General features: G+C 35.5%; 1 protein-coding gene across 1 annotated transcript in view; it reads left to right on the top strand.

The window, feature by feature from the left end:
- SAMSN1 (SAM domain, SH3 domain and nuclear localization signals 1) overlaps window positions 1–6,231 on the top strand; it is a 42,041-nt gene extending 35,810 nt beyond the window's left edge. The window contains exons 7-8 of the mRNA XM_058186623.1: window positions 394–544; window positions 5,778–6,231. Of these exons, the coding sequence (XP_058042606.1) occupies window positions 394–544; window positions 5,778–5,977 (351 nt within the window). The 3' untranslated portion in view covers window positions 5,978–6,231. The remainder of the gene's footprint in view (window positions 1–393; window positions 545–5,777) is intronic.
- Window positions 6,232–25,121: the final 18,890 nt, after the last annotated feature.

Raw genomic sequence — 25,121 nt, 5'->3', positions numbered from 1 at the left:
CAAGGGACAGTACTGATGGGTTTTGATATATTTTGACCGATATGTCACAACTTCAATAAATCTTATTTCAAGGATGATCATGTTATTGTATTCAAATTAGGCTGTACTCTTCTAGTTACCTTCAGTGATTGAAATTATGAGGCATTGAACTAATGGTAGTTATGACCAGTCTTCAAACTTATGGCCATTGCCGTACCCCTGTGGTAACATTACCAAAATTCATGTACTTGGCAACAGCCCATCTACATTTACAACTGCAGCATGTGTTTCAACTCCCTCCCACCCCCCACCCCTGTCTCCCTCACTTTTATCTGCCCTTTGGGCCATCTTGCACTTCCTGAAAGTAAATGTCAATCTTTATTACAATTGAAATTTTCAATGTTTTCCCTCTAGGACTATTTATCAACCCTTTTGCTAAATGGCTATCAGACATTAGAAGATTTGAAAGATCTACATGAAAAGCATTTAATTGAACTCAACATCAAAGATCCAGAAGACAGGATGAGGCTACTTTCAGCTATTGAGAATCTGCAGGACTCTGAAAGTATGTGCTACATTTCTGTAAAAAAAATAAATAGTGAAAGTTGTGGATGTGCCTCAGAAGGCTTTAATGTATTGCACAATCTGTTTACCATTTTTTAAGAATGAAAGAAATCACAAAAATATTTTTAAAATATATAAATGGCAGTGTAAATCACTTAAATAATGTAAAGAATATATAAATATCACTGTAAAGATCAAGTCCATTTGTCACTGGCATCAATGACAAATTTCTTTTTTATTTTAACTGAACAATCCTGTGGCTTGCTAAAGTTATCTTAAGGATGAAAGAATAGCTTCCTATTATTCATTGGAAATGGTGAAGGAATATGTATTTCTCCACAATATTATGAAGTATCATATTGAGAGTGTACACTCCCAAAGTTATCCTGATTGCCCATCACAGGCATGGGATGCACTGCTGATGGAAATGGAACATTTGCTCCAATATTTTTATTAAGAAAACCATACAGATATACATAATCAGGACAATGTCAATGTGCTATTGAAGATAAGTCACTTAGAGTGGAAGATATCCAATGAGCTGCTAGGGAAGTATAGAAGATAAGTATGTGTAACACAGGTGTTTAGAAAATAGCTGAATTAAAACTGAAAGGACATTCAGTTGCTGATTACCCAAAGACAATAGGAAAGTTTGATGTTATAAAATATGTACATAATCATTTATAGTGTTGAGCTAAAGCAACCTTAATTTTATCAGCATAGAAATGTCAAGATGAATATTTATTCCTTGAGAAACAGTAAACTGAAATCGGCTGGAATATGTCACTTAACAGTAGAGAGCCATCAAATTCTCCAGTTTGTAAAGAAAAATCATAGAAGAAAGGGAATAGCCATTGTTATTAACAGAATTGGGTCAAAGGTAATGCTCATATGCAACAGCAACAATATTTGCATGATCTTAGGGTTTAGATGGGCATTTTTTCTAATTTTTTAAAATACTTTTTTTTTATTCAAAAATGAGCATATAATACTTAAATTTTTGCAACTAAAACATTTAGATTTTATGTAGATTTCAGCCATACATGGAGTGACAGCTGCCATTCTTGGGGCCTGAAGAATGGGCCCGTGTAACACCCTTGCTCCACAAGCTACATTGGCTCACAGTCTGCTTCCGAGTGCATTTCAAGATAATGGTAATCATCTTTAAAGCTCTTGATGGCATAGGTCCAGGCAACTTGAAGGATCATCTCATCCTACTAGGATTGCTTGTCCCACCCGTGCTAGCAGAGGTGGCATGTTGCAGGCCCTATCAGCTTGATTATTCTGGGCATATAATGCTTACAGTTTTGTAAATAAAACTTTAAGGTTTTATGTGGATTTCAGCCATACATGGAATGAGAGCTGCCAAATATACACTGAATATTTGAAGTAATAACCAATTTTAACTTTCTAGGCTGCACAATTTACAAGGATAATATTTATGGGCATGAAATAAAGTGATGACTGCTGCTTGAGAGAAGGACATTAATTTGGTATAATTCTCCATGAACTTCTAGATTGAAAAGTCAGTTTGTCTTGTTGGTGTTTATTTCTAAACTTCCTGGAATTCTGATGTCTATTATTTCATCGGAAGATTGTAGCCTTAAAGCCCCTGGGCAAAATCTTGCATCAGAGATATGTATGTTTTATGTTCTTTTGCTGGCATTGTACATATAGCAGGAGACATGTATTCGGATTTTAAAAAATGAAGTCTTCAATGGCAAAGTGGCCTTCCAGATTGCTATAGAATAGTAGTTCTTCTACTTTATAAATTAGTAATGGAACCTGCCATTTTATAAATAAATAAACAAGGTAATGGAGATGACTAGAAAAGAAAAGTATGTGAAGATGCATAATAGGTTGTTTACTGAATTAATTGTAATGAAAGAAAGTCAAGCCAATGTATTCCTGGGGTTAACATTTAGCAGAATAACTAATACTGCATGACCTTTGTAAAATCGCAGCACTGAAGTCAAATCAAGTGGAAAATTGGGTTGAAATCCTGGACATCTTTGGTGTAACTAAATATTGCATTTGAAATCAACTTTCCAAGGTCAATATTTATAATTCTGCCTGCTAAAAATGATTGTTCTAATTAAAATTGATTATGTGTACTGCTTAGGAATCAGAAACATAATTTTATAAGAGAGCTAGTTATCAGCTAGAAAAAAAATACTGAAATACTCAGAATTAAGCTTAGCCTTTCCCTCAATATATAAACGATCATTTCTATAAAACTGGATAGGACAGTGTTCTCAAAAATTTGGAGCCTTATGTTTGTTTTGCTTGAAAAATAATTTGCAATGCTTGATTGACACATGGTCTAATTATGATATGGATTTTCTCTGTGTCCAAAAGTTTAGACTCTTGGATTTCATTCATTTCACTGCAGAGATAATAAATTCATATAACCAATCACTTTAATACTGATTATATCCAAAATAAATGACAAAAACTAAGAGAAATAAATATTTGTATTATTAAAAATAAAGCTTCTTCGATAGCAAGTAATATTATATTCATAAAGCTTTTAAAACTAATACATTAAAATAAAATGTGGTTCTAAATTAATATATTAGCATAAATGTGTCTCCAGGCTTCAACTGGAATTTATTTTAAAATGTCTAACAGTGAACCCAACTAGGGAAGCATATTTTTGCAAATTCTAGTGATTCAATACGGCAGAGCTTCTGATATCCATGACAATGTTCTTTGCATATGTCCTACTGAAATTCATGGCACTTCACTAATAAATTTTATTAACTAATTCTATGTAAAAACCTTTCACCTTCTTCAGGAAAAAATGGTTTATCTAGGACATTTATGCATGCTTCATGAAATGCATACTGTCATCATTTTTATATCGTCCATAATTGTAAGTTTGCATACTAAACAATGCCAAAACAAGTGAATCACCTTATAGTATACCGCATATATATCACATCTGCAATCACAACAAGATCACAGACTTATTTAGATAAAATAAGCTGTAAGGGAACCTGAGTTTTTAAAGCTTCATTGGAGTCCAGAAAGGCTGCAGCAATTATACTTACATATAAGTATAAGACAGGAAATTACACATTTAAGGAGAAAAATAAGTTTCAAGGGTAAACCAAGGGTAAAAAATGCACATAATGAATATTTATAATAAAGGTCTGTCAGAATGTATGTATCAGCTTTATATTGCTTCAATATCCCCATCCTAATCCTACAGACTAAAGTAGTACAGAATATACATGTCAAAATGATACATATCATAGGCTCTGCTAGCGCTATCTTATATAACTCTGAGCAAAAGCCATTTATCTTTTATGAAACTGTTTTACTTTAGGGAAATTACATGACGTCTACAAGTTGATAAGATAGTATATTATGCTGATTCAGCGACAATTAGTAGTAATTTTTTTTTAAAAAAGAAAACCAATTTCTGTATCCTGCACCTTTAACTAATATTTTACAGATTAAAACTGACATTTGTCTTTTGTGGTAAAATGCTTTAAATCAAAATACACATTCAGTTAGGAAGCCATATGAAAAGATTAATGTGTCACATCTTTGAGAAATGCAGTCTTGCGGTAGAAAGGTCCACACTGTAGCCTGAGAGCACAATTGATTCACAGAGAATTGGATCATATTGGCCAACTGGTTGTTACCTCCCTCTTGACAGTGATTCCCAGTGACAGTGATAGTCACTTCTCTCAGCCCAATTCACCATCAGGCTCTGTGACAAGCAGGCTAAAAAATAGAACTCTTTGTCACATCGTGCATTGATAGCTTTCTTATAAGAACAACAGTAAGCATACTGAGAAACAAGCAGACAGTACAACAACCATGCAGAACAAGCTTTGGAAACAATAATAGTCTCACTCTAGATAATACCATTATACTTCGCTCTGAATAGTATTGCTTATCCCTAGCCTTTCTTTTTGGGGGGGTGTTTCCTCTATTTAGTAGAGGAATTCCTTTCAAAAGTGGTAAATATACCTTTGGAATAACTACCTTGTTTTTCCCAAAACAAGACATCCCCTGATAATAAGCCCCATCAGGCTTTTGAGTGCATGGCAATAAGTCCAAGCGCTTATTTCAGAGTTCAAAAAAATATAAGACAGGGTCTTATTTTTGGGGAAACACGATATTTAGGGACAAACTTGAATTGCATGCTATAGTAGTTTTATACTACTTTTTAAACACTTAGCTAAGGTAAACTTTAATGTTATTGGTGAGCATCACTTTCTAGGATTCTTGATCAGAGATTCTCCCTGCAATGTTTGAAAATACCATAGGTATATCTGAGACATCCATCTTCAAATCAGTCTAAGTTTTCCATTCCAGGCTTACAAGAAGATGGTTCTTCTCTTTATTTTTTCATTCATGAATTAAAAATGCAATAATTAATTATTTAGATTATTTTTAAATAACCATACTGCAAAATTATTTTAATATTTAAATAATTACTATTTAATAATGTAGTAATGGCTGCATTAATATTTATAAAATAATACAAACTAAGTTACGTTTAATAAATGTGCTTCATAAATAAATAATAATAAATTAAGGATATTTAAATATATATATTTATATATTATATATTTAGAAAAATCCTTTTGGATCAAGATAGTTAAGATGGCTTGATCTGTATAATTAACAGATTTAAGTTCTGGTTAAAGTTTCTTTATGCTTATATTTTACTGAATTGTTCAGTTGTTCAGTCCAAGCCACAGAAGTTACATATTATTGCTCTAATCTATGGTTATAGACAGTGGTGGATTCAAATTTTTTAACAACTGGTTCTATGGGCATGGCTTGGTGGGCATGTGACTGGATGGGTGTGGCTGGATGGCCATGTGACTGGGTGGGCATGACTGGGTGGGTATGTGACTGGGTGGGCATGGCCAACTCGATGTCACTCACATCGAGAAGCACCTCGCTTGGCCTCTCCTTGCCCCTCCCCTCCCAGCCAGTCCTCATCTTGTCTTGCATGTTATGGTGAGAGAAGAAACTTTTTCAAAGTCAACTTTCCTTTGAAACTAGCCAATAAGATGAGATTTTGCTATCAGAAGACCTGATGTACATGATGATGGCTGATGTCAGCCCCTCTCTGTTCTAACTGTGATTCAATAAGAAACTTTCATTTCACTATGGAAGAACTTTGTATGCTATTTTATGCTTTTTCTCAAGTCTTTTTGAAGTAGTTTTTAATTTCTGCTGACTGGTTGTTGTTTTTTATTTTTTAGATGAACAAGACCAGGAAACAGAACCAATGCCACAGATGTTAAACCCTAACCTCAGCCCTAACAAACTACAATTAAATGACTGTCCAAGAGATTCTGGTTGCTATATCTCACCGGAAATGTCAGACAATAGTAAAGAAGATCTGGATGCAGAAAATCTGTCTGACATCATCCAGAAAATTTCCATCGCTGAATCAGATTGAAACTTGCTTACATTTCCAGCAAATTATTAATACTTATTTGGGAGTTTCGAGAATTGCACTGAAATGATTTGTTTGTACAAGTATACAATAATCATAGTATACATTATTAATTTTGAGACTGCATTTTACCTTTTTATCAAATTTTGCAAACAAATAATATAAATGTCCTATATTATTATTTGCAACTTTCTTAAAATATACTAATTGGATTTTATACAGAATTCATGTAAGAAATTATATTTCTACAATATGAGTAACATTATTTTATAATTCTGTTTACCTAAAAATTTAAATATTTAAATTTAAATATTGTAAAAATGTATATAATTTCTATCTAATTTGAAATAAAACTATATAGCCATCCTTTTACTCCAATGCTATATTTCTATATGATACTTTTTCCTAATACAATTAACATATAATGAGCTATTTTTCATATAAATATTGCTATGCCTATTTTAATTAATCCACTGTGAAGAATGATGTATAATCAGTTAAAACAGTTTATATTGCTTTAAGGTAAATGAATATTTATCTATATAAATTACATTATTTATGACATTTAATTCTGGATCCTGATACTTTGTCCATATGTTTATTTTTTCCCATATATTTTTCATTATTTTCTTCACAGTGTAGAAGATTAATTATTAGCAGCAAGTAATTTTCTTTTCTCAATTTTTTTTTCAATATGTGTGATATGCAAATAGACATTTAGGAATATATATTTATTACCAAGCATTTTTTTTAAAAAAGTTTGTTCTCAGTAATGGCACATCAGCTTTATTTTATAATGATATATAAATATTCTCTTGCAAAATAAATTATGTGCCATGAAGTCAGTGTCAATACTTTAGTGACCATACAGATAGACTTGTCTAGAATGATCTGTCTACATCCATCTGCTCAGCACTTCCCAACCTGCTGCTACTGAAAATATGTCCACCCATCTGATACTGGCCATCCTCTTTTATCTTTCCCAGCAATATTGATTTTTGGACCATTGCATTATGTGTCTAAAGCAAGGGTGTCAAACTCACGTCATCAGGATGGTATCACGTGACGTATTGGGACTTTTTCCCCTTCGCTAAACTTGGCGTGGGTGTGGCCAGCATGTGACACATCCAGCCAGTGGCCTAGAACAGTGGTCTCCAACCTTGGCAACTTTAAGACTTGTGGACTTCAACTCCCAGAATACCTCAGCCAGCAAAGCTGGCTTAGGAACTCTGGGAGTTGAAGTCCACAAGTCTTAAAGTTGCCAAGGTTGGAGACCTGACCTAGAAGATAGAATGTGAGCCTAGCTATTTGTACTTTAACTGAGAACAGAATATTGCTTTGTTCTTTGATCCATATGTTTATTTCTTGATAATGTGGTATTTTCAAGAGTTTCCACAACACCATAGTTCAGAATAAAATAATGTCACTGAATTGTAATGTAAAGATTTTTTTCCAAGAGATGCTATAAAATAGCCTAGCTTTTCCAGCTGGGAAGTCTGTTTAAATTCTGTAATCATACAACTTTAAAAAGCAGGTCATCAAATTTGGTTAATGAATTTGCCTAAAGTTCTTTGCATTTAATTTGTCTCAATTTTTTTCAATATGTGTGATATGCAAATAGACATTTAGGAATATATATTTATTACCAAGCATTTTTTTTAAAAAAGTTTGTTCTCAGTAATGGCACATCAGCTTTATTTTATAATGATATATAAATATTCTCTTGCAAAATAAATTATGTGCCATGAAGTCAGTGTCAATACTTTAGTGACCATACAGATAGACTTGTCTAGAATGATCTGTCTACATCCATCTGCTCAGCACTTCCCAACCTGCTGCTACTGAAAATATGTCCACCCATCTGATACTGGCCATCCTCTTTTATCTTTCCCAGCAATATTGATTTTTGGACCATTGCATTATGTGTCTAAAGCAAGGGTGTCAAACTCACATCATCAGGATGGTATCACGTGACGTATTGGGACTTTTTCCCCTTCGCTAAACTTGGCGTGGGTGTGGCCAGCATGTGACACATCCAGCCAGTGGCCTAGAACAATGGTCTCCAACCTTGGCAACTTTAAGACTTGTGGACTTCAACTCCCAGAATATCTCAGCCAGCAAAGCTGGCTTAGGAACTCTGGGAGTTGAAGTCCACAAGTCTTAAAGTTGCCAAGGTTGGAGACCCCTGGCCTAGAAGATAGAATGTGAGCCTAGCTATTTGTACTTTAACTGAGAACAGAATATTGCTTTGTTCTTTGATCCATATGTTTTATTTCTTGATAATGTGTGGTATTTTCAAGAGTTTCCACAACACCATAGTTCAGAATAAAATAATGTCACTGAATTGTAATGTAAAGATTTTTTTCCAAGAGATGCTATAAAATAGCCTAGCTTTTCCAGCTGGGAAGTCTGTTTAAATTCTGTAATCATACAACTTTAAAAAGCAGGTCATCAAATTTGGTTAATGAATTTGCCTAAAGTTCTTTGCATTTAATTTGTCTCAATTTTTTTTCAAAAAATGAACTATACTAATACTAACAGCTAAGGCGATCTGCATTAGGATCAAAGGCAGATACTGGCCACACCATCATCAAATCAAACAGAACTGATATGACTTACCCTATTGACATAGTTGCAATCTTCAAACAAACATAAATTATAAATAGTTCTGCAAATAATATATTGTGTTATTTGTCCAGAAGGAAGGATAGTACAGGATGATAAAGCATAGAAATAAGACTCTAGCAATTTTAGAAAGTGGATTTCAAATTGGATTTGAAATGAACAATAAAGCATACTTTCAGCATTGTCAAGTGCAAGTCAGATGGGGAAGAAAGACAGTTATTTTTTTTTTTGCTGTCCGTTCACTTTCTGATCTTGAGTTGGATTTATCTGAAAGCATGTTCTGTTTAACTTCAGTTCTGTTAAAAATCCATGGTTTAGGTGTAGGATGATCTCACTAACTTATGTCTTTATTTTAGTTTGCATAAATTGCTGCAGTATTTTGGATTGGAAATATTATTTCTGCCTGAGAATTGTTACTAATAAACTTAAAATATTGAGATGATAGACAAAGTGTGACCTATTGTTCTTAAAAGCAGAATAAAAGGAAACTGTTCTTGTTTTCATAAAAAAAAATCTTGTTAACTATATGTTTTCACTGTAAGCCACCCAGACATAACTTAGGTGAGATGTGCCATCAAGAAATTAAATTTACTTATAATTTACTCTTACTATTGCAGTCATGGATTAAACATTAACCACAACTATAGAACTGTAACAAAAGAGTTCATTGGTGACTAAGTCAGACAAATAGCAGTCTAATTAGGATTTACGTTCAACTTCTACAGCAGTTGAGTCATATCTCTTACCCACATAGAATTAGGCATGCCACTGTCAGTTTTTACTTATTTTTACTAGAGAAGAAAATAATACAAACTAAATAATCCAAATCAAATGTTTTCAATAGTTAAATGTTTTAATGTGGGTTCTGCATTTATTTTATCTGATGCATGCCAAAGGCGACAAAAATAATTGGAATGGGACAATAAACTAGCCAGAACTGAGGAGAAAACAAAATGTGATTTTATTTTAATTAAACTGAGCTAGAGTTATATTTGGTTAATATATACTATTATATAGTATGACTAGTCCCCATGTATTTAATAATCCATCTCTTTTTGTCACATTCAAATTATAATCCAATGGCAATTGTTAGAGGAGCTAAGAAGTGGATATTAAACTTCCAGGAAGGTGTAATGCCAAGAGCTCAATATGATCAGATTTCCAATATACAAAATTTATTGTAATTATTGTAAGCAATTTAATAAATAAATGGCAGCAGCATCTGCAGCATGTGTTTTATTTGGGAAAATAAAATGATTTAGAAATGAGGCCTAGACAGTTACCCTAACACAAAGATCTCAGCTCTGTACACTGCATGCAACTGTCTTAATCATCTTCACCTTTTGTATGCAACAATATTCTAGGTCGGAGATATGGTACAGAATTAGGTAGACTTGGAGAGGATGCAAATATTTTGTCTTAGAATTTTTTTTTTAATTTACATTTATATCCTGCCCTTCTCCGAAGACTCAGGGCAGCTTACATTGTGTAAGGCAATAGTCTCATCCTATTTGTATATTTATATACAAAGTCAACTTATTGCCCCCCCAACAATCTGGGTCCTCATTTTACCTACCTTATAAAGGATAGAAGGCTGAGTCAACCTTGGGCCTGGTGGGACTTGAGCCTGCAGTAATTGCAAGCAGCTGTGTTTAATAACAGGCTATCTTACAGCCTGAGCCACCCATGGCCCTAGAATGTGATAGCATCCTTCTTCCTTTAACCTTGGTTGATCCCATTCCAAAAGCACTGGGGTTTTTTATGGAGGAACAGGCAAATTTGTGGCTATCAATCTGTGCAAAAGAGCCTCTTTAGGAATGGGATATGTGTAGGAAGAAAAAAAATCTTTCGGAAATAAAATATACTCTTCCCTAAATAGCTGGTGAAAAAAGGGTATGAAAAATCAAAGTGGAAGTGCAGAAAAGCACAGGAATATAAATTTGTGTTTCCCTTAATTTCCTAATTTTTTAAATTTCATGTTTTGATTTACTGTTGAATATTTGCTAAGAGACAAAATGTAAATGAATAGTGAAATCCCTGTTGAGTTCAACTCTGGAGTTCATACATAGAATCAGGACCAGAGGTGGTTTTTTATTGTTATTTTGTTTTAATGCATAACATTGTATTCTTTAGTCTTGACTTTTGACTCACTTGGACTTTTGTATCAATGTTTGAAAAGCCTTCAGTATTGCATTAATGGATTAATTAATAGTCCTTATGTAGCCTTCATGATTATTTGAATTTGAAACCTCTGTGTTCAAATGTTAAGAGGAAGGCATTAAACGTTTACCTGAAAGGATTAGCTTCAGATTGTACAAATGAAAGTCCAGGTAAAACTCATCTAATTAAAACCTATTCAACTGAAAAACTTATTTATCAGAAACGAATGTTTCTTCTATCAAAATCATCAACAAACTATTCACATGAGCAGCTAGCAATAAGCAAGAGAGCTTCACATGAATGTCAATTAATTTAATTTGCTTTTGAAATAAACTTGCTCTCCATGTGTGCAGTTTAAGTACTGTTCTGTGTATCCATCATATAAAGGTCAATTAACCTCAATTTCAGTTATTGGACTTGAATAAAATAACCATAACTGAGCTGCTATTGTTTTATTCTCTGCTATTGGAACACAAATGCAAAAATGTGGGGAGAGGTGGCTTTCTTCCCAAATGTTAGAGATATATAGACTAATCAATCAATCAATTTTTTAAATATTTCCATTGTGTGTTCTCTTCAATTTTAAAAGATGTCATTGTTTAGCACATACCTTATCAGAAGTTATATACAATATTTTGTGCAAAATGTAAAGTTGTCGTATAAGAAGAGTTTGAGATGTAGTACTTCATATTTACACTAACACCTCTCTTGATGGAAATATTGTTAAAGATAACGTGGATAATTCTGTAAAATGGTTTAACTTTTAGCCTTGGATTATCAGCATTTACAGCTGATATGAAAAGTGTTTGCAATGTAAGAGAAGCTTTGAAAGCTCTTGTGTGGAATCATGCAAGCAGCACTAATTGAAGGCCCATCAGTGGTTTAGAAATAATTGAACCAAAAGTAATTGGCTGAAGCCAGGATTACTGGTTTGGGAATGCACCAATTTCAGTCTGTTTCTAATATTGCAGACAGGTATTTAGAAAGCACACTTGACTGGAAGGTTAGTTTATCATTATCTCCTATGCTGACTTTGCTTCTGTACATCAGCAATTCCTTTGCTAAAACATAGCCATGCGGTTATTGTTCAGTGATCGCATAATATTATGTAACTTCTTTCAGCAACTAGTATATTACCCAATTTAAGTAATGGCTGCCTGGTGGCTCACTTGACTGTTGCATTCAAAAAGCATTGGGACACAACTGAGTTACTATGTTTCTGTTTATGAAATCAGTCTTCTATATTCTCCCCTCTAATTACCATCTTGCAAACATCCCAAATCCACTCATCCTAAAAGCACTACAAACTCTGCCTACTTGCTTCTTCTGGAAAAGCAAAACAACTTTTTATTTTTGTCTATGGAAATTCTCAGTCATCCAAGTCATGGTTGTCCAAAGGTGCTTTTTCAAAAGGCAACTGGACTTTCTTTGTTTTTCCTTAAAGACATTTCACTTCTCATCCATGAAGCTTCTTCAATTTTTCTTCAGTTCAGTTCTTCAGATAGAACTACAAGTTTAGCAAGGTCTAGCGCAGGGGTATATAATTGATTTCATTGTGGGCCGCATCAGGGTTGTGTTTGACCTCCAGAGGCCGAGTGGGCATGGCCAGCTCAACAGCATTCATGTCAGGGGGTGCTTGTGGTGGCTGCAGCACTCTGCCAGTGAGAACAGAGCTCAGGAGGGTCCACTAGCACTCCATTTTTACTGTCAGAGGGTTGCAGGAGGCTATTGCAGCTGAAAACAGAGCACAGGAGGGTCATGCATGGCCCTCCCAAGCTCCATTTTTGCTGGCAAAGGGCCAGTCCTTCACTGTTTCCAAGGTATTCCTGTGCGCAGGATCTAAGCACCCTGAGGGCCACATCTGGCCTGTGGGGGGGGGCTTTAGTTTGACACCTTTGCTCTAGCATATTTTCAAACTCAGTCTTACTTTTACTGGTCTTTTTTTCTATATCAAAGTTGATGCTGTTCAGTTTTCAGAGAGTTGTGCTGATGAGAAACAAAAGGACAGAGCCCTTTACAAAATTCCTTTCCAATATTTTATTTGGTTGGATAAGAATAAAATTCCCCATGATGCATTACTTAAGGTTTCTTATTAATTGGCAAACACTCTAGTGGACCATCCCAGTAGACTGATAGATATTTGAAAGAAGGATGGTATGATTAATAACTCATGTCTTATACTTTGATAAGGCTATGAGAAATATGCTATCTAAGACAGCCAGTTTGGATTGAGGCAATGCCTCCTACGAAGCATCTTGAACATCATCAGGGTCTTGTGGAACAACATTTTGATTAGCTAAGTGAAAATGAATCACAAATGTTGGCATACAGTTATGGTACAGATTTTATCCAAGGAATGATCAATTGGTTGCAGAGTTGATGAAACATTAAAAGGGAAGATCAATGGAAGACATTATATCCTTATAAGACAAAGATGTTCTACTCAAGGCCTTACAGTCTCCACCATCCTCATCAGGCATGGATTGCAATTACAAAGATATGGTAATTGGTAGCATTAAATCAAGTCCCTGAGTGAGATCTGCTGTCACAGCAGCAAGTCCTTCACTGAAAGCTGGCAAAGAAATTCTCCTTCTTTCCCCTGGCACAGCAGGAACATCAGCCAATCACTGGCATACAGACAGGCTACATTTTCAATCTGTTATAACTATACCCTCTTGAAGCAATTTAGTTAATTGTTGGAATCAGTCTTTTATAAAGAATCCCATATTTTCAAGTTATATTCTTTAAGTCAAAAATAATGCATTTATATATGCAAGACTCAGGAAAGGGAGAGGCAAAGATCCAGAAAAAGAGAAAAAACTGACTTAAAACTGTAGTCAACTCTACAGTCTATGTTTAATCAGAAGTAAATCCATAGTATGTCCAACAATTGGGGGGAAATGGGCAAATATACAGAATTTTATTGGACAATCATGTTTGACCTTCAGTCAGCTTTATCCTCTGGCAGATTCACTGTGAATCCATTGTGAAGCGTGCTAAATTTAAGTCTGCTGTGCAAGGCGCTGCAAGAGCAGTGAGCAGGCCATAGAGGCGGGGAGGCAGCGTCCCCTCCTCCTCCTGAAGCCCATTACAACATGGACCATTGGCTGCAGCCGGGCTGGGCCAGTGTCTTAGGGCAGAGAGAAAGTCATGCATCTCCCCAAGTGACTAAGATGCACACAGCACCAACAAGGGCCGGAAGAAGAGACAAATACAGGGCTGCTTCACTCCCACTCAGGAATATGAAGTGAGTCTCCATACCGTCACCTTTACCTTTTCAGGTGAGGAGTGACTGGGAGGGGAGGGGAGGGGCAGGGCCAGCCAGTGGTGGGATCACCCGACAGGGAGCCACAGCAGAGGGCCCAAAGAGCCGCATGCTGACACCCGCCATAGACCATAAAAGGAGAATTTGGATGACTGGCAACTCCCAAGATACTTTAGCATGATTCAAGCAAAGAACCTTTAATTTCCACATTTGTCATCTAGGTTCATATAATGTTCTAAGCCAAGGTTTGTTTGGCTGTGTTCATACAACTTGCACTTGTGCGCTTCAAGGTTTTGGTGACAATCTTTAAAGCGCTCCATGGCATAGGGCCGGGTTACTTACGGGACCGCCTGCTGCTACCGAATACCTCTCACCGACCCGTCCGCTCCCACAGAGAGGGACTCCTCAGGGTGCCGTCGGCTAGGCAGTGCCGTCTGGTGACGCCCAGAGGAAGAGCCTTCTCTGTGGGGGCTCCCACCCTCTGGAACGAACTCCCTCCAGGACTTCGTCAACTTCCGGACCTCCGAACCTTTCGTCGCGAGCTCAAAACACACCTATTTATTTGCGCGGGGCTGGGTTAGTTTTTTAAATTTATTGGTTTTAATGGGGTTTTTAGTATTTATATTGTTTTAATAATTTGGCTATTGAATAAGTTTTTATGTGTTATTTTAAATTGTATTTATATGTTTGCTTTTAATTGCCTGTGAACCGCCCTGAGTCCTTAGGGAGATAGGGCGGTATATAAATCTGAAAAATAAATAAATAATAAATAAACTTAATATAACAATTTGCAGTATCTGGAGTCATACAACATGCTAATCTAAAAATATATAAGCCATATTTGTCTTACTTTCAAATATGAATTTAGCTTTGAATTGTAAACAAATTCCATCAGAAGGCTGCTTCTAAGTTGTTTCTCACCCTGAGTTCAAAATTGCACTGGCAAATGGTACTCTGTGTTGCTAATGATTCTTCCTAATCTATTCTTTGAGGAGAAATTTCCTCAATATATACTACATGCTTTAAACATGGTTAGGAAACAGTTGAGTTAATCACAAATAATTGACAAGTTCTATTGCACTTGTAGGGCTTTTGGGAGAAGTTGAGAAGAGAAAAATGGCAGAAGAAAGGAGTTAAACTGCTGTTGAATTTAGAAACAGACATGATAGTTCTTATATATTTCAGAGAGAAATATTATTTCCAAAACTGTTTTCATTTATGGAATTCTTTACCATCCTCACTAGTGCATATATTCTGACAAAATCTAGCATTACCAATTCCTCTGAATATAATTTTTAACAAGGCTTATTCCTTACACAGCATTTTAACTGATGCTCTAAAATATATTCGCTCTCAACAATATTGGTTAACTGGCTGTTACTATATATTTTCAATACTGACAGATTTGCTTAATCACACAGTGATGATACATGGCCATGACCAATAAACTAATATATAGTTTGAAAGTTGCCATGTTATTATTCCTTGCAGTACCCATTTGATGCCATGGTGTACTTTTCAGATTAGGTAAGGAAGCATTTAAATGATTTAAAGAATCCTGGTTTGCAGACATTATTACTTATATGTCATCCAATAGCTCCTTGGACAGGAAAATGGTTTGAAGCAGCTCTGAGTGGATGTAAAATATTACCATCATGTTGTTTTTAATTCTCAGTCTTCCACTCCACCCCCAACTCACCTGCATATGTTAGTTTAAGCATTGGGATTCAGAGTGAAAAAGAAATGTTAATAAATAAATACATATTTCATGAGTAATAGAGACCAGCACTAGAATTAATCACTACAGCCCTTTGACTGACCTAGCTGTCTATTGATAATTGTGCCATAATATATATAGCTGGTTTTGACAATAGAAACAAACTGTTTGCAAATAATAGCCTGAATTGCTGTTATGAACTGGCTATTCATACAAGACTTAATTGGGTATCTTTGGATCAATCATTCTATCTCAGACCCAACCTATCTCTTAAACTATATTTCTGAGTTTAAAATGAGAAGGGAGTCCCATAAATGCTATGTGAAACTCTCAGATAAAAATAGGCTATAAATATCGTAAAGAAATAATATGCATGCTTTCCCCCATGATTTAGATGTCATTGCCAGCAAATCTGTACATGTATCATCTCTTCACCTTTTAAAATGGTAAGATAAACAATTATTTACAAATTAAAAGGTATATACTCTGAGCAGTAGCCATATGCATTAAGTAATTTTCTACATATTTTCCATAAAATTGGAGACACTTGCAAATGACTTTGCTTGTAGAAAGATAGTTGTTTCACATAGATTGTTGTCATTAACAGAAGCTCTTTCAAATAGATTTTTATGATCAAAAGAAAAAAGAAGGAATGCTAAAATGTAATAATAACTGATTGGAAAGGTCAGTATAGTATGAAAAACTGCTAGCATTTGTAGTACTCTAGGATTGGCGGTAGGGTGAGACAAGTCTTTGAGGATGCTAGGTTATTAAAAACCTTCTCGGACAAAAAAGAAAAAAAAAGCTACAAAAAAGGTCCCAAAGTCTGAGAGAACTGACTGGCATAATATTTTTAATATTTTTTAATATTTTAAATTTTAACTGGGGTTTTATTATTTTATGGTTTATAATTTTAAATTTTAAATTTTTAAATGTTGGCCATTTTTTCTAATATGCTCGGTTTTAAATTGTCGTTTTAATTGTATATTTTTGTGTTTTTTATCTTTTGGCTGTACACCGCCCTGAGTCCTTTGGGAGAAGGGCAGTATAAAAATTTAATTAATAAATAAAATAAAAAATAAAATTTGTAGCCATAGCAATAATTTTGCAAATGACTAATCAGAAAGAGTCAATAAGCAGAAAGATGTTCTCTGAAGTGAACACTATTAAATTATTTCAGGGAGAAAATCAATTATCTCCAAGGCAGTTATACCTCCCCAGCTCAATATCCAAATTTATGACAGCTGCCGCAACTATAGAATGCTGAAATTTGAAACCACTTTAGCTTCTTGGGTAAACTGATAGTTATCTTACATTATATAAATAACTTTTCAAACATTTCTGCCTGTTGTCCATAAAAATGGAAGTAGAAATCGCACTTTAAAGGAACAAGAAACTTAAGTAGAATAACTAGCATTTGATATTGAAACAAATTATGTTTCAATAATTTGGAACATTAGGAGAAAGTATGTTTTGGAATTGGTAAAACACTCCAGGGTTTCCAGTTCCATGTATACATTTATGCATCAGAGGTTCTTTTATAATGAATAAATCTTTTGAATTTTGATATGGAAGAGCAGATGTTGGGGGGGGGGAACCAATAACATGGATCTCCTTAATTTTTCTGGATAAACTGCAGAAAAGCTAAAAATGCTTATAAACAACTTTAACATATTTAACATTTATGCAAATATGGTTGATTTGAGTCTGCTGTGGGAGAAGATGAGGGGTTATGTTATACATAGAAAGGTATAGTTGAACAAATCAATTTTATATCTGAATATTAAGATTTTAGTTTTGTTTCTGTAAAAAAAAAAAGCATAATCTTTTAGTTCTAATATTCAATGACTGTTATAATGTTGAAGTCCAAAAATTTCAAATGAGTTTTAAAGCTTTTTTTAAATAGTATTTTACATTTTTAATTATATCAGAATGAATTGTGTTTTTCATATTTGTTTCAAATATGCCTTCTAGTGACACCCACCGACTAATACTGCATCCATGAATCAAACACTTTTAAAGTACTCTGATTTCACATTTCCAGGAAAAAAATGATCCTCTACTATTTTGCAAAATGGTGTTAGATACACATCTGTCTTTTGATCAGTTTTCACACTTCCAAATGTATAGCCGCAGGTTGTGAATTTCAGCTTAGTTAATAAATAATTGTCAAAGTATTTAAATAATTGCTCTTTCTGAACTTTTCATCCAGCACAGCAAATATTATGCAAGTGTAGTAGTAAGAACTATAAGTTCAACTGTATCAGAAAAGGTGTTCTCAAAAAATGGAAGCCTTGCATAAGGATGAAGACTGCACAGAAACACATTCTATGACAAAGAGAGGCATCAGCAAGCATTCAATAAAATATAATGATACAGATTATACCTTGTTTCTTGGTCTAATTGAAAATGCTGGTTTTGATCTTTAAAGCCCTTGTCCAGTATGGTGGGATTCCAGCAATGACTTCTTGAGAAGGGGGTGAACCAGCACCTCCTTAACGGGACAAAGCAATAACCATGCTCAAAGAAGAATATACCACATATAGAGCCAACCCATGCAACAGCCCCTGGCAGCTTTAGTCCACCAAGAGGAGCATAGATCTAAAGAGCAAATGGCCAAACTCATGAGGGCACATGTCACTTGAAACAAGGCTATGGGACAGCTATTGATAGAAACGGTAAAGGCAGAAAAGTTATCCATCCTTTGCATATATCATGCTTTAATTATATCTCTTCCTCTCAGAATTTCTAATACATTATACCAATAAAAATCACTCCCCACCTTTCATTTTTTAATAATTTCAGTTAATGCAAAATGTTAATCAGTGTAAGTTCTAATATTGCCTCTATTGAGATGATACATTCACTGGGTTATGTAGTCTAGCCTAAATTAGAATAGAATTTTTATTGGCCAAGTGTGATTGGACACACAAGGAATTTGTCTTGGTGCATATGCTCTCAGTGTACATAAAAGAAAAGATATGTTCATCAAGGTACAACATTTACAACACAAATGATGATCAATACATCAATATAAATCATAAGGATTGCCAGCAACAAGTTATAGTCATACAGTCATAAATGGAAAGAGATTGGTGATGGGAACTATGAGAAGATTAATAGTAGTGCAGATTCAGTAAATAGTTTGACAGTGTTGATGGAATTATTTGTTTAGCAGAGTGATGGCCTTCGGGAAAAAACTGTTCTTGTGTCTAGTTGTTCTGGTGTGCAGTGCTCTATAGCGTCGTTTTGAGGGTAGGAGTTGAAACAGTTTATGTCCAGGATGCGAGGGGTCTGTAAATATTTTCACGGCCCTCTTCTTGATTCGTGCAGTATACAGGTCCTCAATGGAAGGCAGGTTGGTAGCAATTATTTTTTCTGCAGTTCTAATTATCCTCTGAAGTCTGTGTTTTTCTTGTTGGGTTGCAGAACCGAACCAGACAGTTATAGAGGTGCAAATGACAGACTCAATAATTCCTCTGTAGAACTGAATCAGCAGCTCCTTGGGCAGTTTGAGCTTACTGAGTTGGCGCAGAAAGAACATTCTTTGTTGTCCTTTTTTAATGATGTTTTTGATGTTAGCTGTCCATTTTAGATCTTGCGATATGATAGAACCTAGAAATTTGAAGGTTTCTACTGTTGATACTGTGTTGTCAAGTATTGTGAGAGGTGGAAGTATGGAAGGGTTTCTCCTAAAGTCTACCACCATTTCTACGGTTTTGAGTGTGTTCAGTTCCAGATTGTTTTGGTTGCACCACAAGGCTAGTCGTTCGACCTCTCGTCTATATGCGGATTCGTCATTATCTCGAATGAGACCAATCACTGTTGTGTCATCTCCGAACTTCAGTAGCTTAACAGATGGATCATTGGAGATGCAGTCATTGGTATACAGAGAGAAGAGAAGTGGGGAGAGCACACAGCCTTGGGGGGCCCCTGTGCTAATTGTACAGGTATTTGATGTGATCTTGTTTAGCTTCACCTGCTGCTTCCTGTTTGTTAGGAAGCTTTTCTGTTTTCAGCTACCCTAATGCACTGTCTACTATGACATTCAAACTGAATAGTATCAGCTGAAGTAATACACTGTATATCATTATTTAAATGAAGTTTAGTTGAACAACAAAGCATTTGTTTTACATGTCAATAATATTAGAGAAGGAGCATACCTGTATATGGACAAGGAGATTTAGTTAAGTTCATCTAGAAAGCAACATTCTTTGTATAGACAAAATATAAGTAAATTGCCTTATCCATGGCTGCAACTATTTTATGTACTTACACTTGTTTAGATCTGAATGATCTGAAGATATACAGTGACAGGGAAGACACCATTTGCACCAAGTAACCATACTTTGTGACAAATAGTCTTATGCTGAGTTTTGAAGGGATGCTTTGACCAAACTTCGATTGATTCATCCACCAAAGAAGAGTGCACATCAGTCTTCTTGACAAGTTTCAAACCAATTTGGTTGTTTTTTTAAAAAAGAGGATGGTAAAATGTTTGGAAGCTTCATTAGAGGCTTTATCCACACTCTGGAACACCTTGTTTCCTGAGTTATGGTCTTAATCTTTTGACTTTTAAGAAAGCACAAGATCTGTTTTATTTCATAAGGCAATTGTAAGCTATGATGATTGGCCTACTTTAATTTGTTGTCTGTAATTGGTATTACTTTTAGTTATTTTATGTTCGGCTGCATCCCTATAAACTGCCTTGAGCCATGCGAAGTAGACAGTTCGCACATTTTGTATAAATGAATATATTAACAAATTAAATCAGGCAGCCCTGAAATTCTTGACAATCTTGTGTAGAGTGCCATAGATTTAATGCTTTCTGTTGTTTTGCAGTTGTTACCAATAGTATAGTATGTTACAAACAATCCTATACATTATATGGGGAAGGCTAATGGAGAGTTGAGTGGAATGATGGGCTAACAATAACATGAGGACATGGCCATACTTTAGACATCAGAATGTCTGGGTTCTTTAGGGTTAATATTGTTCTCAAGCTTCATTTACTTTTTTAGCCACAACCTTCCACTTTGCTGTCTCTTACTGACCATAACAACATAACTTTTATTCAGCTCTTGCATTCTGAATGCTTAAGGTTAACCAGTTCATCCCTTTTGTGTTATGCATTACTGGGCAAACTTCAGCCACTCATCAATGAGTGCATGACTAGATTACAACTAATTTGCCTTTGCCATTCCATCAAAAGGAATGAATCCATATCTTTTAGACTGTGATGTCCGTTTGGATCAATTATTTTCTGATTGTATACCTTTCTTCTTAAATTGCCTCTGTTCTGCCAAAACTGGTAGTAAGCAATATGGAGAAAAGACATGCCGGGAGTGGGATGGCATATTAATTTAATAAATTATTATTATTACTGTATTTCACAACTACGTCTTCAACTTATGACCTTCAATTCACTTAGTGGCCATTCAAAGTTACAACCAGGGGGGTATTTACAACTCAGTTCTTAAGATTACCTTCCCTATGTTCATGAGACCACATGTTGGACACTTGGCAACTGGCCCATAATTGCAGTTATTTGGTCATTTTACTGCATTTTATGAGAATTTTACTAAAATCCAGCATTTACTTCCAGTTTTTGGCAAAACTGGACCATAGTAAATTACACTAATGACAGTGGCAGTTGCTTAATGACTTGATTTAATTATTCAGTTAACAATTGCCACAAAAAGATCATAAAGTTGGGTCAGTCATGTGGATGATCCATTTTATGTCCATCATGACTTATGACCATAGTGGGCAGGCTCCATTACAGGCATAAGTCAAGGACTACCTGATTTATAGGTAGGTGGAAAAGTTAATCTCAATTGAAATAGCAACGCAAGAGAAAAAGACTATGCCCTCTATTCCTAAATATCACAGCTCTGAATTAATTAGGATTTAAAATCTTATAGGGCTATAACTGGACATTGAAAGGGGTTATAAACCAAACGAAAGAAAGCAAACGATTTATATATTTATGGAACAGTATTTCCAATACATGCAGCCATATTATCTGACATATATTGTACTCTTAGTCTAGTTAATCTAACAATGAAAAACTGGTTTTACGATGGGATTATTATACATTATCATAAAATAATATACTCTTATATACCTAGTTTGTGCATTGCAATGAAAAAGATTATGAAATCCTACAATATTGGTAGCCCTTGAGTGAGAAGGTATAAGTAGTTTTAAGAGTATTTTAGGGTTAAGGTTAGAGCAGTTGTTCAAATACTGATTTAAAAAAAAAACTCAGAGAAATTATGCATGTTTCCAAATATTATATATTAATCTGTCCATCAATTCACAGAAAATGAAACAGCAATTCATGATACGAATCAGTGGTGGGATTCAATTTTTTTTTACTACCGGTTCGGTGGGCATGGCTTGGTGGATGTGGCAGGGGAAGGATACTGTAAAATCTCCATTCCCTCCCCACTCCAGGGGAAGGTTACTGCAAAATCCCCATTTCCTCCCGATCAGCTGGGACTCGGGAGGCAGGGACCAGTCAGAGGTGGTATTTACCAGTTCTCGGAACTACTCAAAATTTCCGCTACCATCTCTGGTACAAATGCCTTCAGATCATATGGGAATGGGGAATTCCATAAAGAGGTAAGAGTCATCCTGGTAAGCATGTAAACATCAATCAAGTAGAAAAAGAAAACAATCTGATTGTATTTGTACTCTTTTGTGGTTTGTATAATAAAGAGTTGTTTTTATTTTTACAAGCAGATTGTTTTCAAGAGAGCTGTCCTTATTCTGCTCAAGGGGTATAGGCTCATTCTCTGCTTTCAACATTCTTCATTTCTTCAGGCAAAACAGACACTTGGTACCACATGACAGTATATAAGCGAATGATGCTGAGAAAATGAGACAAGTTGTAGCTAACATTTTTGACTGTCTTATAAGAATAATCTAACTAATGTCGGAATGATTCTATCGGCATTGACAGAAATAGCTTTAAGATCCCTCCAGGTATGTTAAAAGCTTTAGCAGAGGTTACAGCTAATACAAACTAGATGCCAGATGACTAGAGATTTTTTAGAAAGTTATAAAGCAATAACAGTAAGGACCTTGACTTATGTTGATAAGCTGAAAGTTTAACTTCTATAATGAGAAGGATGTCCATTGGAACTGGACTTTCTGCATCTTTACAAATTGTCTTGTATTACATCTAATAGTTTATACACAACCATCCCTAGAAAATGATAAAAAAATTGATTGGTTTTCAACAATTCCAACTGAGTATCATATCCCTTATTAATCATTATTTCACTATGCATTGATTAACTATATTGCACTGTAAAAAAATGATGGATGTTCCTATTCTAATGACACCTCTCACCTCTGCCTGAAAGTCATGGAAGAAGCAACTGTAATCCATAAGCAAAGAATTGCACAAACAGAACAGTGTCTATAAGAAATGTTAGACATACATATTTTTTTCTGTAAATTAATAACAGAAGTTTATTTAAATAGTTGATAAAGCTAGTTGTACAACAATAGTTTCCTGCTATTAAAAATAGGCAAGCATTATTTCTTCTTACCTCAGGCAAAAAACTTTTAATTTTCTGACGTACCGACAAAATCTGAAAAGGACTAAAACATTGAATTTTCTGTCTTGCAACTAAGATCTAAGGGTTGCTTGGGATCACATTTATTTTCCATCATGATTCAGATGATGATAATGATGATGATTGTAGAGAGATATCAACATACACAAATACTTTACATTGTGGTAGTTTAAATCATTTTGTTTCACTACACTTCTAAGTTGGATAACAATTATTCTTTGGGGAATGAAGGCTGTGATTGTCTGGAATCAAAAACAATTAGTTAGAGGACCTAAAATAAGAGTCCAATTTTACTATTAAAACCATTCTATCCAGTTCCCAAAACATCTTTGTAGGATATGCAAATTGTAGAAGTTAGAATTTGGTTAAAGAAGAGAGATCACACTCCCTTCCAGTAGCATGACTTTTTAAATAGCTGCCCCTATGCTCTAACTCCTGGGGAGGAAAGCTATGGCAAATCTAGATAGCTTACTAAAAAGCAGAGACATCACCATGCCAACAAAAGTGCATATAGTCAAGACTATGGTTTTCCCAGTTGCAATGTATGACTGTGAAAGTTGGACCATAAAAAAGGCTGAGTGCCAAAGAATTGAGGCCTTTGAACTATGGTGCTGGAGAAGACTCCTGCGAGTCCCTTGGACTGCAAGGTGAACAAACTGGTCAGTCCTAGAGGAGATCAACCCTGACTGCTCTTTAGAAGGCCAGATCCTGAAGATGAAACTCAAATACTTTGACCACCTAATGAGAAGGAAGGACTCATTGGAGAAATGCCTAATGCTGGGAAAGATTGAGGGCAATAGAAGAAAGGAATGACAGAGAACGAGGTGGCTGGATGGAGTCACTGAAGCAGTAGGTGTGAGTTTAAATGGACTCTGGGGAATGGTAGAGGACAGGAAGGCCTAGAAGAACGTTGTCCATGGGGTCGCAATGGATCGGACACGACTTCGCAAATAACAACAACATGATCTAAAATAATGGTGTCCCCAACTTCGGGCGGTGACGTCATCGTGAAGCAGAGTGAAGGAATGGGGCTCCATTCCCAAAGTCTTAATTTTCCTGTCAGAAGCCTTTAAAAGACACTATCAATCACAGAGAGATTGATAGGAGAAAGGGAAAACTTCGAGGACCTTGGGACGAAAGGCAATCCCCCTGAAGGTTCAGGAGAACCCCCTTGATTCTGTGCCCCCCACCCGGCATCCAAATCCCCTTGCATGCTCCCAACTCATGCTGCACCTCTCAGGTATATTCCCTAATGCTTATGGTATCTCCCTCACACTCCCTAATGTGCACTGCGCCTCTTAAGCACCCCCTCATACCCTACTCAACCTGCAGTGTTTCTTGCACACTTTTGTACACCCGTGTGCTCTCCCTAACCCATGCAGCATCTCAGATACCCTCCCTGTTCCATGCGGTGCCCACCCTAGCACACGCAGTGCCTCTCACACAAACTCCTCACCCAGCAGCAGTAACTACCTGCATGTAGGTCAGAGATTTCCAACTTCCTGCTAGCTTCCCCATTGACCTACCTTGTGGAAAGTTGGTGGAGAGCATTTGAAATGACAATCTCATGGCAGTATTGCAGGGTAGCAGCACAACAGTACTGAAGTGTCCATAAATTTGCCTAATTTCAATCCCATAGGAAACAAGGCTCTCAGATTTTGAATAAATTCTGTAAATTAGTCCATATGAGGTACCTTGATTAAAAAAATGTTACCTGTGATACACCATTTTGCTAATTGAAGGCTACAATAATCAAATAGGCACAAGACTTTTAGTAGTATATAGATAAAT

Source organism: Ahaetulla prasina, chromosome 5, assembly GCF_028640845.1.
Source record: "Ahaetulla prasina isolate Xishuangbanna chromosome 5, ASM2864084v1, whole genome shotgun sequence".
In the NCBI taxonomy this organism is placed as follows: Eukaryota; Metazoa; Chordata; class Lepidosauria; order Squamata; family Colubridae; genus Ahaetulla; species Ahaetulla prasina.
Note: the sequence above shows the minus strand (reverse complement) of the source record. Positions and strands in the feature narration are given on the sequence as shown.